The sequence below is a fragment of the Littorina saxatilis genome, linkage group LG13 (assembly GCF_037325665.1).
Source record: "Littorina saxatilis isolate snail1 linkage group LG13, US_GU_Lsax_2.0, whole genome shotgun sequence".
In the NCBI taxonomy this organism is placed as follows: Eukaryota; Metazoa; Mollusca; class Gastropoda; order Littorinimorpha; family Littorinidae; genus Littorina; species Littorina saxatilis.
Genome location: NC_090257.1, coordinates 29107378 through 29121573, shown reverse-complemented (window position 1 = coordinate 29121573; position 14196 = coordinate 29107378). Strand labels below are relative to the sequence as shown.

The 14196-nt window shown below is 42.3% G+C and overlaps 1 protein-coding gene across 1 annotated transcript in view; it reads right to left on the bottom strand.

The window, feature by feature from the left end:
* Nucleotides 1-13046, bottom strand: part of LOC138945854 (angiopoietin-2-like) — a 39788-nt gene extending 26742 nt beyond the window's left edge. The window contains exons 1-5 of the mRNA XM_070317372.1: nucleotides 12937-13046; nucleotides 2592-2728; nucleotides 1859-2075; nucleotides 1417-1565; nucleotides 134-956 (exon numbers count right to left, since the gene is read on the bottom strand). Of these exons, the coding sequence (XP_070173473.1) occupies nucleotides 134-956; nucleotides 1417-1565; nucleotides 1859-2075; nucleotides 2592-2728; nucleotides 12937-12994 (1384 nt within the window). The 5' untranslated portion in view covers nucleotides 12995-13046. The remainder of the gene's footprint in view (nucleotides 1-133; nucleotides 957-1416; nucleotides 1566-1858; nucleotides 2076-2591; nucleotides 2729-12936) is intronic.
* Between the last annotated feature and the right edge of the window lie 1150 nt (nucleotides 13047-14196).

Sequence of the window (14196 nt, the reverse complement as noted above, 5' to 3'; positions counted from 1 at the left end):
GACAAGTCCCTCTCATTTAATCTTTTAAACAAAATTCAGGAGGCAAAAGAAAGCCAAAAAGACAACAATTCTACTAGAACATCAAATCTTTTCAATCAATACGTGTTAAATCTCTTTCGTATTGTGCACTCACTTTTTGTCAATGGGACCTTCACAGTCTTAGTCAGTGTAGATAACTGTGTGGTCAGATTGAGAAGGTCAGCTTTCATCTCTCCTATGATTCCATTCTGGTGTTGAAGAAGATTCGCCTGTTCCTTGTTTGCTTGCATCACCTCAACAAGTTCAGCTTTCATTTCTGCCATGGTTCCATTCTGTTGCGAGATCTGCATCGCCTGGTGTTGAAGAAGATTTGCCTGGTCCTTGTTCACTTGCACCATATCTGCCAGGGTTCCATTCTGTTGCGAGATCTGCATCGCCTGGTCCTTGTTTGCTTGCATCACCTCAACAAGTTCAGCTTTCATTTCTGCCATGGTTCCATTCTGTTGCGAGATCTGCATCGCCTGGTTCTTGTTCACCTGCAACATATCTGCCATGGTTCCATTCTGTTGTGAGATCTGCATCGCCTGGTTCTTGTTAACTTGCACCATATCTGCCATGGTTCTATTCTGTTGCGAGATCTGCATCGCCTGGTCCTTGTTCACTTGAATCATGTCTTCTATGGTTCCATTCTGTTGCGAGATCTGCATCACCTGGTGTTCAAGAAGGTTCGCCTGGTCCTTGTTCTCCTGCTCGAGCTCCCTCTGGCGGGCCTCACAGAACAACAAAATGGCGTCCTTGTCGTCCACGTAGAGCTGGGCTGCAGCGTTCAGCGGGGAGGTAGCAGTCAGACAGCGGACAGCGGGGGCGGAGGGGGGCAGTTGGCAGGAATAGTTACCTCCCTGGACAGGGCTGGACACAGACAGGACGAACGTGCCATTGACCTCGTAGCTGCTGTTCCTCACCTCCCCTGATGGCGTCTGTCAGACAAACAATATTCGACATCTAGAGAATTGTGAGAAAATCAATGATAATATGAAATAGACAACAAGTAAGGAACGTCAATGCAGAAGCAAGTGGGGAAATAGAAAATTGAAAGCATGCAGTGTCCTCACAGAGATAAAGTTGACGTTCTGTCCATTGAGGTCGTGAGGTACGTGTGTCCACTGTCAAAACTAAATGCTTCAGTTGTAATACAACTGAGTTTGTGATTGTGACAGACAAAAACATGATATAGTAATACAAACATACAGACAGACAGGTCACACACACACACACACACACACACACACACACACACACACACACACACACACACACACACACAAACACATACATACATACACACAAACGCACATACACACAGACACAGACACACACACACACACACAGACACACACACACACACACACACACACACACACACACACACACACACACCTTCCAGGCGACATCAACAGCAGGGGGTTGACCAAGGTCCACGAATTGACCACAATGTAGCTGCAGTGTCCAGTCCTGTGTGACGTCATCTCGAACTGCGTCACTCAGTGTGACGTAGAAGGCGCCATCTTGCGTAGCTTGGGGTAAGTCTGCAACGAACAGTGAATGTGCTAAATGATATGGCCGCTTTCACAGTACATTATTACCTACGAAAAATTGTTTGTACTTTTCCGGCCACAGTTGATCCCTGGGTGATACAGTGGCTCCTTGAAATGAAATAGTCCTAATTGTTTTTCCAATCATAAAATCTGTACATACATAAAATAATAATGCAAATTGATAATTGTAGCAATCATACTGCTTTACACTATTGTATCTTCATCAACGCTTGCAGGTAGTTGATGATCATCATGGAAAGTCATTACACCAATAAGCAAATTACCGGTAACAGACAGCGTCACCGTCCTCTCAGCTGAAACAAGCTCGGACGACTTTGCTTGCTGAAGCTGCACTTGCACAGAATAGTTGCCGGAATCCTGAGGTCTGGCGAAGCGTATAGACAGTCCCGCGTTGGCGACAAAACCTAAACGAATGCTGTCCGTCGCGTAGAAATGTGTGCTTTGGTAGGTTGCTATGGTTGTCTTATTCTTGTCCGGTGCCTGGAGAAAATATTGCCTGATCAATTTATTGTAATACATTGACATTGAGAGAGGGTGTGAGAGAGAGAGAGAGAGAGAGAGAGAGAGAGAGAGAGAGAGAGAGAGAGAGAGAGAGAGAGAGAGAGAGAGAGAGAGAGAGAGAGAGAGAGAGAGAGAGAGAGAGAGAGAGAGAGAGAGAGAGAGAGAGAGAGAGAGAGAGAGAGAGAGTCTTGGAAAAATATATATATATAAGTATTTCGATCCGTAAGTTCATGAAGCTGACGAAGCAGGTTAAAGCGAAACACGTTATACCCTTTCCCCGAACTCTATATGACATTAATGTAAACATATGTAAGTCTTGTTTTCTCCTTTTCTTTTGAAAAACTGAATCAGCTTGTTTCAGGAAATATATCAAATCTTAATCGTGAAATAACTTCTGTACAATTGAGCCTGTAGTTAGTTACCTGTTTCCATCACTCACAAATGGTTTGTGTTGTATCAAAGTTTTGCTAAAATATTGAAGCTAATTCGGCGAACCTGAAAGCTCCACGCAGTGTTGAGAATAGTCTCACTTCCCGTCAAGATAGACCAAGGGAAGGACGCTCTGCCTCCTAGACATGCCGTGATCTTCGCCTTGTCTTCAGGGCCTCCGTCCCACTGATACGCCTCCAGCGCTGTACAGTGATAAGGCGTCTCAATTACTCCAAATAAACTTGGCCAAAAAATGATTGCAACAAATTTCAAACACAAATTAAAGCATTCCCGTGTCATGTCATGTCAGTTATAGCCGTTCACTTAACCTTCAGGAACACCTTTTGCATTAAATATTTCTTTTACAGGGATCACGTGACCGCCGCTCAAGTAAGGGTACCCTCAAAATCGACCAGACTAAAACGAAAGAGCCGAATGAAAAATCGACAAAAAATCACAATAGGCAAAACTTTGCAACTTTGACATACGAGAAGAAAGTCAAACCAATTATCTACCATGAACAGATTGTTTTGGTTTGCTACCTTGCGTATTTCGCGTGCAATGCTATTCCTACTGATGCAGGTGCCGATCGCAAGAGCGGTCAAAAACGGGATGTTTTACGTCTTTTTTTAGGGGTATCATCACACAAAAGCGCTATATTTTAGCAATGACTTTGTGGATTTCTTTGAAACTTTTAGAATATGTTACCAACATACTAGAGATACTTCATGCGAAAGTTTGGATCGTTACGGTTGTTTATCCAGATTTTACGCAATGTTTCTGAAAATGTTGTTAAACTCGTCATAGGATTGTTCACTTGTGTCAAACAAATTCATGACTTTGCATATTTACAGATGAATAATTGATACAGATTTTGTCCAAGGTTCATTTGCGTGTAGCCGCTGGCGTTAATTTTCTAGTCATGCAAACACATGAGAAAAAATTGAACGTTCACGCTGTTTCGCGATGACCAGGGCCGGACTACCGGGGGGGGGGGGGGGGGGGGTTTATGGGGGTTGCGCAACCCCCCCCCCTAGCCTAAACATGTACCTCACTTATTTAAAACATTTTTTATTATTGTTTATTTTATGCCGTTTCATGCAAGGAGCGACCATTTTCCTATCTCAGAATATGACCTACCCATCAGCTTCAGGGGACTTCGCCCCCTGACCCCCACAAGGGGCTCTGCCCCTTGACCCCGCCAGGGGGAACATCCCCCTGGACCACCACTGGCAACCCCCCTTCTCTTAGCCTAGTCCGGCCCTGATGACAGCTGTCATCGCTGCGTGCCTCTTAAAACATGCTACGGTCACGCTTGGCTGGGCATCGCTGAGGCACCAGACGTGTTTACAGGCCTAGCAAATTTGCGTCAGTGCCTATACGCACATACAACTTTCGCAGCACTTGTGTGTATCAATCATTGTTCTAATAACATGCAAAGTCATGAAGGTTTTGGACCCAATTAAACAATCCTATGACGAGATTAAAAACTTCTTTCGAAAAATTGCATAACATTTTAACAAATACCTGTAACAATCCATAATTTTTCACGAAGTATCTCTAGTACGTTGGTAAAATATTCTAAAAGTTTCAAAGCAATCCACCAAGTGCAGCCTTTTGTGTGATGATACCCCCCAAAAAAAGACGCAAAAAGGCCCATTTTTGACCGCTCTTGCGATCGGCACCTGCATCAGTAGGAATAGCATAGCACGCGAAATACGCAAGGTAGCAAAACAAAACAATCTGTTCAGGGTAGATAATTGGTTTGACTTTCTTTTCGTATGTCAAAGTTGAAAAGTGTTGCCTATTGTGATTTTTTTCCGATTTTTCATTCGGCCCATCCGTTTTAGTCTGGTCGATTTTAATAATAATAATAATAATAATTGTCAGTAAGTACTGGTGTCACATGACTGATGTGAACCAGTTGATTGGCTAATGGCGATGCGCTAAAACTGTTAGCGCACTCTTGGAGTGCGCTAACTTTTCCACAGAGCGTATTCTTACGCCCTTTGCCTAAGCAAGACTGTGCTCTCATTATCAGAATTAATTACTGACATGTAGCTTATATTCTCCACAATACCAAATGACCATAAATTCCCTGCTTCTCAATTAAAGCAGAAGTGGGGTTTTTTTTCTGACAGATTGCATGTGCCTGTGCCACAGTGCGGCTGCCACTGATCTAAAAAATAGAAGCCGCTGTGTTTCATCTAATTCTCGCCGACTTGCATAGATTCTTCTCATATGCCGTGTTAGTGGCATGTAGCTTATCATCCACATTACCAAATGATGAGTTAATATAAAATTCCCACCCGCTAGCAGAAAACACAAGTGTTATTCCGATAACGTACCAGCTAGACCAGTTTGGAAGACTGACTCGATCGACTCTGTCATACGTAGCCGCACTGACTACACTGAAATACGACTGCATCAGTTCAATAAATGAATGGTTTCCGAATTATTATTTCAAGGCAAGAACAATCGTAATCGAAAACGTGTAGGGTTCAGAACGTTCTTACCATATATAAGACTTATTACCAGCGTGCCTCGTGCGTGCAGACTCAGTGGCAGTGCAGACTGCATGCAGTGGTTTGATTGTCCTAGCAGACGACATAAACCCCGCTCAGCAAATTAACATGTTGGGCAAATGTGAACGAAAAAACGATGGGAATATAATACGTGTAGGGTTCAGAGCATTCTTACCGTTCATATGTAGTACCAGACTCCCCGATGAGTGAAGATACCCACGAGAAACATGCCACATTTATTTTGGAAACCAGTGTGCTTTCCGTCGACCGTGGCAAGGGGCAAAACTCTGCACAGTCAATCTGTCGAAGCTCGATGCAGGTTTCGAAACCAAGAGCACAGTCCTTTCTCCGAGTTTAAATGAGGTCTCTATGAAAGATCATCACTTTTTAGCTTAACGCTACACTGGAATTTACCAACAGAAATTAAAACAAGAGTTTGCGTGTGACGAAAGCACGACACACTTGAGACAGCCCACACAAAAGTAGATCCAGTGACACAAACCTGACCACACAGTTACGCCTATCCAAATACGCGTTGCAAAATGTGCGTTTTGAATCTTCTTTTTTCTCTGGCGGTACTGACAATATCGTTATTGAAACAATCCCAGTGCACTAAGGGATTTATAGAGCAAATCTCGAAAATAATTATTGAACTCAGCGCTATGCGCTTCGTTCAATAATGAATTTTCTCGATTTGCTCTATAAATCCCTTAGTGCACTGGGATGTCTCAATAACTTAAATAATAATAATAATAATGGACATTTGCTATAGCGCATAATCATGTATATGCTCAATGCGCTTTACAATAACTAGAATTAACATAACTAATAATAAAACCATACACAATGAACAAGACCCACAATCTACATAACATAGCATACTCAGCATACTCCATGCAAGCAAACACAAAAGCTTAACACACTCCAAGCACGCAAGACCAAGCAAACAGGGTAAAGACAAAACAAAGTCATACAAGCAAAACCATACAAGCAAAATTAATACCGAACTCCATGCAAACAATACTCAAAACTCAAAAGAAAAAACATGACAAAGCAACGGAATGAGAAAAAGCCATATATATACATACAAATTCAAAACACTCCATGCACGCAGGGGGGGGGGGGGGGGGTATCATGTGTATGCAAGTGAAAAAAGATGCGTTTTCAGGCCTGTGCGGAAAGAGCCAGAGGAGGCAGAATGACGAAGAGTGACAGGGAGAGAGTTCCAGACGAGAGGAGCAGAAACAGAAAAAGAGCGCTCACCAAAAGATTTAGTGTTGACTCTCGGAGTGGAAAGGATAGAGGTGTCTGCTGAGGAGCGGAGTGTCCTGCCCGGTGTGTATGTCTGAGTCATGTCTGTGAGGTATGCGGGTCCTGTCTGTGTGAGTGCACCATAGGATAGGCATGCGATTTTATACTTGATGCGTGACTCTATTGGAAGCCAGTGCAGTGCTTGGAGATGAGGGGAAATGTGTTCGGACTTGCGGACTCTGAGGACCAGGCGTGCAGCATTGTTCTGCAATTTCTGTAACCTGTTTAGGAGGTACTGGGGGCAGCCATACAGCAGTGCATTACAATAGTCCAGTCTGGAAAGAATGAATGCAGAGACTAGAGTCAGAGCTGCTTCTTCAGAAAGGTAATGGCGTATCGAGCCAATACGGCGGAGTTCAAAGTTGACGGCACGAGTGATGTTTTGTACCTGTGCGTTCATAGTTAGGTGGGAGTCTAGTGTGACACCCAAGTTCTTCACTGAAACCGAGAAGGGGACAACTGCATTGCCTATTGTGATGGACTCTGGGAGCTGGATGGAGGTAGACATGCGTGGAGAGGAGGCAGCCATGACTTCCGTTTTCTCATCATTTAATTTTAGCTTGTTAAATGTCATCCAGGATTTAACGCCCAGGATGCATTCTTGCATTGAGTGCATCAGAGTGTCGAAACTCTTGAGATCAGCAGACTTCTGAAGTTGCGTATCATCTGCATAAGAATGATGGAGAACTGAGTGTGAGGCCATGATGTCAGCGAGGGGTGTGGTGTATAACACAAACAATACCGGCCCTAGGACCGAACCCTGAGGCACGCCGTAGCGTAGCAGAGCAGGATCAGAGGTGCTATTGTTTATGGAGACGGTCTGGGTACGGTTGGACAAGTAGGAGGAGAACCAGAAAAGGACAGAATCACTAACGCCAAAAACGTGTTCTAAACGGCTGATGAGGAGACCATGATCAATGGTATCGAACGCTGCCGACAAGTCGAGCAGCGTCAGGATGGCAACTTTTCCTTTGTCTAAAGCGAGTAAGAGGTCATTTACAATTTTCACTAAAGCTGTTTCCGTACTGTGCCCAGACCGATATGCAGACTGCAGAGGGTTGAACAGATTGTTGGATGTGAGGTGAGCACAAAGCTGAGACAGAACTACCTTTTCTATTATTTTAGAAACGAAAGACAGGTTACTGACAGGCCGAAAGTTTTTCAACTCATTGTGGTCCAGTGTAGATTTCTTCAACAGTGGGGTAACAAGAGCGGTTTTGTGGATATCCGGGAAAGATCCAGAAGCGAGGGAGTCATTCACAATCTTTGTAATGGTGGGGAGCACCACATCTAGACACTCAAAGAGCAAGGGGGTTGGGATCGGGTCAAGATCACACGTTTTAGGGGCAGAGCTAGTCAAGATCTTCCGGATTTTGAGGGTACCCTTACTAACTTGAGCGGCGGTCACGTGATCCCTGTACAAGAAATATTTAATCCAAAAGATGATCCTGAAGGTTCAGTGAACAGCCGTATTTGGCATATAAAGTTTTAATGAAATGACACGGGGATTATCCTTTGCCGGATGCCGCTTTTGACTACACACGCCCGACCATGCGGGTTTGTCTGAACCCATACATTTGAAAGAGGGTTTTTACCGTTTATTCCTCTAACGACGATGCGGGTTTGTCTGAACCCATACATTTGAAAGAGGGTTTTTACCGTTTATTTCTCTAACGACGGGGTGGGTTCAGGGAAACCCACAGCGCTACTTCAGTGGTTGCATCGAGTTTCTCCCTTCACCGACCTCTTGCAGGGGAGGAAGAGGGGGAGGGAGAGGGGGAGGGAGAGACTGAGAGAGACTGAGAGACTAAGAAAGAGAGAGAGAGAGAGAGAGAGAGAGACTAAGAAAGAGAGAGAGAGAGACTAAGAAAGAGAGAGAGAGACTAAGAAAGAGAGAGAGAGACTAAGAAAGAGAGAGAGAGAGAGACTAAGAAAGAGAGAGAGAGTCTAAGAAAGAGAGTGAGAGACTAAGAAAGAGAGAGAGAGAGACTAAGAAAGAGAGAGAGGGAGACTAAGAAAGAGAGAGAGAGAGACTAAGAAAGAGAGAGAGACTAAGAAAGAGAGAGAGAGAGACTAAGAAAGAGAGAGAGACTAAGAAAGAGAGAGAGAGACTAAGAAAGAGAGAGAGACTTAGAAAGAGAGAGAGAGACAAAGAGAGAGAGAGAGATACTAAGAAAGAGAGAGAGAGAGACTAAGAAAGATAGAGAGAGAGAGACAAATAAAGAGAGAGAGAGAGAGACAAATAAAGAGAGAGAGAGAGACTAAGAAAGAGAGAGAGAGACTAAGAAAGAGAGAGAGAGACTAAGAAAGAGAGAGAGAGAGAGACTAAGAGAGAGAGAGAGACTAAGAAAGAGAGAGAGAGAGAGACTAAGAAAGAGAGAGAGGGAGACTAAGAAAGAGAGAGAGACTAAGAAAGTGAGAGACAGAGACAAAGAAAGAGAGAGAGAGAGACTAAAAGAGAGAGAGAGAGAGACTAAGAAAGAGAGAGAGAGAGAGAGACTAAGAAAGAGAGAGAGAAAGAGAGACTAAGAAAGAGAGAGAGAGAGAGAGAGACTAAGAAAGAGAGAGAGAGAGACTAAAAAAGAGAGAGAGAGACTAAAAAAGAGAGAGAGAGACTAAGAGAGAGAGAGACTAAGAGAGAGAAAGAGAGACTAAGAAAGAGAGAGAGACTAAGAGAGAGAGAGAGAGAGACTAAGAAAGAGAGAGAGAGAGACTAAGAGAGAGAGAGACTAAGAAAGAGAGAGAGAGAGAGACTAAAAAAGAGAGAGAGAGACTAAAAAAGAGAGAGAGAGACTAAGAAAGAGAGAGAGAGAGAGAGACTAAGAGAGAGAAAGAGAGACTAAGAAAGAGAGAGAGACTAAAAGAGAGAGAGAGAGACTGAGAAAGAGAGAGAGAGACTAAGAGAGAGAGAGAGAGAGAGACTAAGAAAGAGAGAGAGAGAGAGACTAAGAGAGAGAGAGAGAGAGACTAAGAAAGAGAGAAAGAGAGAGACTAAGAAAGAGAGAGAGACTAAGAAAGAGAGAGACTAAGAAAGAAAGAGAGAGACTAAGAAAGAGAGAGAGAGAGACTAAGAAAGAGAGAGAGAGACTAAGAAAGAGAGAGAGAGAGAGACTAAGAAAGAGAGAGAGAGACTAAAAAAGAGAGAGAGAGAGAGACTAAGAAAGGGCTAGAGAGAGAGAGAGAGAGACTAAGAAAGAGAGAGAGAGAGACTAAGAAAGAGAGAGAGAGACTAAGAAAGAGAGAGAGAGACTAAAAAAGAGAGAGAGAGACTAAGAAAGAAAGAGAGAGAGAGAGACTAAGAGAGAGAAAGAGAGACTAAGAAAGAGAGAGAGACTAAGAGAGAGAGAGAGACTAAGAGAGAGAGAGACTAAGAAAGAGAGAGAGAGAGACTAAGAAAGAGAGAGAGCGAGAGACTAAGAAAGAGAGAGAGAGAGACTAAGAGAGAGAGAGACTAAGAAAGAGAGAGAGAGAGACTAAGAAAGAGAGAGAGAGAGAGAGACTAAGAAAGAGAGAGAGACTAAGAGAGAGAGACAGAGAGAGAGACTGAGAGAGAGAGACAGAGAGAGAGACAGAGAGAGAGACAGACAGAGAGAGACAGAGACAGACAGTCAGATAGACAGACAGTCAGATAGACGGATAGACGGATAGACGGATAGACAGACAGACAGACAGACAGAGCAACTGACAACAGACATACAGACAGAGAGATACGGACAGACAAACAGAGAGACAGACAGTCTCTTGGAGACAAACAGGCAGACAGACACTGTTCCGCCGCTTTGGTAATTATGGGTGTAGCAGAACCCGCGCCGTCGGCAGAGGGATAGTTACAATCACTACTACTCTTTAAAAGTATGGGTATGTGTGAACCCGCGCCATCGGTAGTGTTTATGTAAATTATCATAATCAATTAATTCTGATGTTTTGTCATGTACACACTAAAAATTTGCAGACAGAGAGCAAATTAGGTGTGTGAGAGATACTTAAAATTTCAAAACGATACCTTTAATGGTTCTAGAGTTACAATGATTTTAGTGTGTCTCTGGGTACAGGTGAACCCAGGAAGCACGGCAAAGGTTAATGCTTTAATTTGGGTTTGAAAGTTGTTGCTATACTTTTTCTACCAAGTTTACAATTCACACCATGGTAACAATTTTGGCACGTCTGACGGTTGACTAATTTACAGTGCTATAGAATGATGGTTTTGAGGAAGGAATTAAATGGGACTATGATACGGCTTTTGCGAGTTTATGAATCACTTTTATCTATAGTGTTTCAGTATGATGCGAGAGGATTGCGCAACCAAAAATTAAAAAAAATCTTTATTTGAAGATAGAATTGAGATGCTTGCATGAATCATATGTAAATGACAACGTGAAAGATGGGTTGGAGAGATGAAATAAAATCATATCTTTATTTGATGATAGAATTGAGATGCTTGCATGAATCATATACAAATGACAACGTGAAAAATAGGTGGGAGAGAGATGAAAATTTCATTCGTCAGTTTCATGTCAAAACATTGGGAACACAAATTTTCCTCTTAAAAAGAGCTTTGATGATGAAGTAGAATTAGTGTTTCAAACAGAAGGAATGATATATTTACAGTTGAACACGTTGATTTTCATTAATTTGGTGAAGATTTGTTTTACTATTTATTTTTCAAAAATGTAATTCTCTGCACAAGTGAATGAATGTCTTGGAAATGTACAAAGGTGAGAATATAATTCGTAGTAATTTTAATCGTGTTTTGAATAATTAGCTTTGTATTGTAAATTATAAAAAAGTTGAAAAGATTGATGCGAATGTTCAGCACATTTTGAATAAAAATGATTTGAATGATGTGTCAATCAATCAATCAATCAATCAATATGAGGCTTATATCGCGCGTATTCCGTGGGTACAGTTCTAAGCGCAGGGATTTTTTTAAATTTTTTTTTATGCAATTTATATCGCGCACATATTCAAGGCGCAGGGATTTATGTATGCCGTGTGAGATGGAATTTTTTTACACAATACATCACGCATTCACATCGGCCAGCAGATCGCAGCCATTTCGGCGCATATCCTACTTTTCACGGCCTATTATTCCAAGTCACACGGGTATTTTGGTGGACATTTTTATCTATGCCTATACAATTTTGCCAGGAAAGACCCTTTTGTCAATCGTGGGATCTTTAACGTGCACACCCCAATGTAGTGTACACGAAGGGACCTCGGTTTTTCGTCTCATCCGAAAGACTAGCACTTGAACCCACCACCTAGGTTAGGAAAGGGGGGAGAAAATTGCTAACGCCCTGACCCAGGGTCGAACTCGCAACCTCTCGCTTCCGAGCACAAATGCGTTACCACTCGGCCACCCAGTCCAATGTGTGTCTCATACCGATGAGTGACGGGCGCAGTGGCCCAGCTAGTGGTACGGTAAGACGCCGATTATTTTAATGGACACCTGACGTTTTTGTCAGATTGAATTTTGGGGTACCCTTACCTCGGCGGCGGTCACGTGATACCTATAACGGTAATCTTTGATCCGAAGAGTGTCCTAGATTGCCAAGTGAAGGGCCTTTAATGGCATATTTTAATGAAATGACACGGCAATGAATGTTTTAGTTGGGGTACAAAATGGGTGCAATTTTGTTTTGCTCAGTTTAGTATGTACCCAACAAATGCAGGTTTGAGGTTTATAATCAACTGATCACCCTTTAGCATTCTTTTTTTGTTCTATTGCCACCAGGAGATGAATGGAGAGTAAAGCACAGATTTTGTTATGAGAAATTTTATTTCAACAATTTAAATGAAAATTGTGTTTTGTTTGGTTATTTTAGGGAACATTTGAGTTATCAGACATATTTCCTAAATTATTGTATTTCTTAACAAAAACTACCATTGAAAAATTCAAATATGGAAAGGGTTATATTCTCCAGAGATGATTTCATTAATAAATACTGGTTCCATTTTTATTCTTGGCCTACAGAGAAAGAATACATATATTCTTGTACATTTTGTTCGTCTACATTCAGTAAAATACAATGGTTTCAAAGTACATCACATTTGTCATATGGAAACCCAAAAGTTGTGACATGGATTTTAAGAACACAAAAATATGTTCTTTGTTTTGTTGTTGAAAGTTTGTATCATTATCTAACTGAAGTATTACCGAAAAAAGTGAAGAGAATACATTCTAGTTGTCATTTCATATACGTAATAATCATTTAAAGGACTAGAAATGCATGTCACAAAATTGTACAAAGCTCCGAAGAATAGCCTGAACAAAAAAAAATTCGGGTACATGTATATTATTGGACTGAAAATGACAAGGGAATTTATGAGACAGCAAAACAACGAAAGAAAGACAAGGCCAAACAAACATGCGTTGAAGCAGCCTGCGTGCACATGAAGTCCCCAAAAATGTAAGAGGAATAAGAATAAATTCTATTGGACACGGATAGGGTGCTCAAATATATTCATTAACAAATGATCAACTCCGGTACAATTCATGTTTACACGTACATCCTTTCTTAGTAAAGGTTTGTGATAAAGGTATATGTGGTGCACATGCCCACTGTGATACTCACCGCTTAACGCCACCGCAAACAGCACAACGCCGATCATCCGGAAACGAGCTGACGCCATGGTCAGAGGATCATCCGAGTGGAGGAGGATACTTTCTTTTTCTTCTTCTTCTTCGTTCCTCCACAGAGAGCCCGAATGCCGGCGTATCGTCTTGCTAGATTATTTATAGGCACATTAAAAGCAAAATAACGGTTGTAGGTCACAAATGTTGCGACATCTGTTGCAACAATAACTGGCAACATAGTTGAGTTCAACAAGATCTGTGACATGGCACACTTTTCAAACGACGGTTTCAACTTTCTCTGCTCGCAAGAAGGGGGTGCGAGGAAGGCGGGAAGGGGGTAAAGGTGACAGCAGTGCAAGAGCCGACTTTCAGTCAGACACACACACACACAAAAACACACACACACTGACATACACACACACGCACACACACACACATACATATATACACACACACACACACACACACACACACGCACACACACACACACACACACACACACACACACACACACACACACACACACGCACACACACACACACACACACACACACACACGCACACACACACACACACACACACACACACACACACACACACACACACACACACACACACACACACATTTACGGAGGGAGAGTCTCGGAAAAACAGGGGCGGACAGAGAGAAGAGAGGAAAGAAGAGAATAACAAGTCGCGTAAGGCGAAATTACTACATTTAGTCAAGCTGTCCAACTAACAGAATGAAACTGAACGCACTGCATTTTCATCAAGACAATACAGTTTCGACAATCGCCTCGAGAAGGAAATCGCTCACCTCGCACGTGCAAAACGCAGTGAAATAGACAAGCAAGAATTGCGCGGTAGCGTATTGCGCTCAGCAGGAAAGCGCGCTTGTCTGTATAAAGTATGAAAGAAAGAAAAAAAGAAAGAACGAAAGAAAGAAAGACACAAAGACACAAAGAAAGACACAAAGAAGGACAACAAGAAAGAAAGAAGAAGAAAACAATAGAAAGAAGGAGAGATGGAGAAGTAAAGACGAGAAGGAAATGTTGAAGTGTTAGGATATCGTCAAATTTCGTGACGGGCTTCCTTGCCTTCTGTTTTTCCGTCTGTCTATCCAAACACATGTTTTCAGCACGTTTAACACACAGAAAAACCTCCGTTTGGAGACCCCCTCCGTTATGAGACCCCCTCTGTTTTACGACCTTATTTCCCAACATTTTCTATTCACAAAACTCTTACATCTACCCTCTAT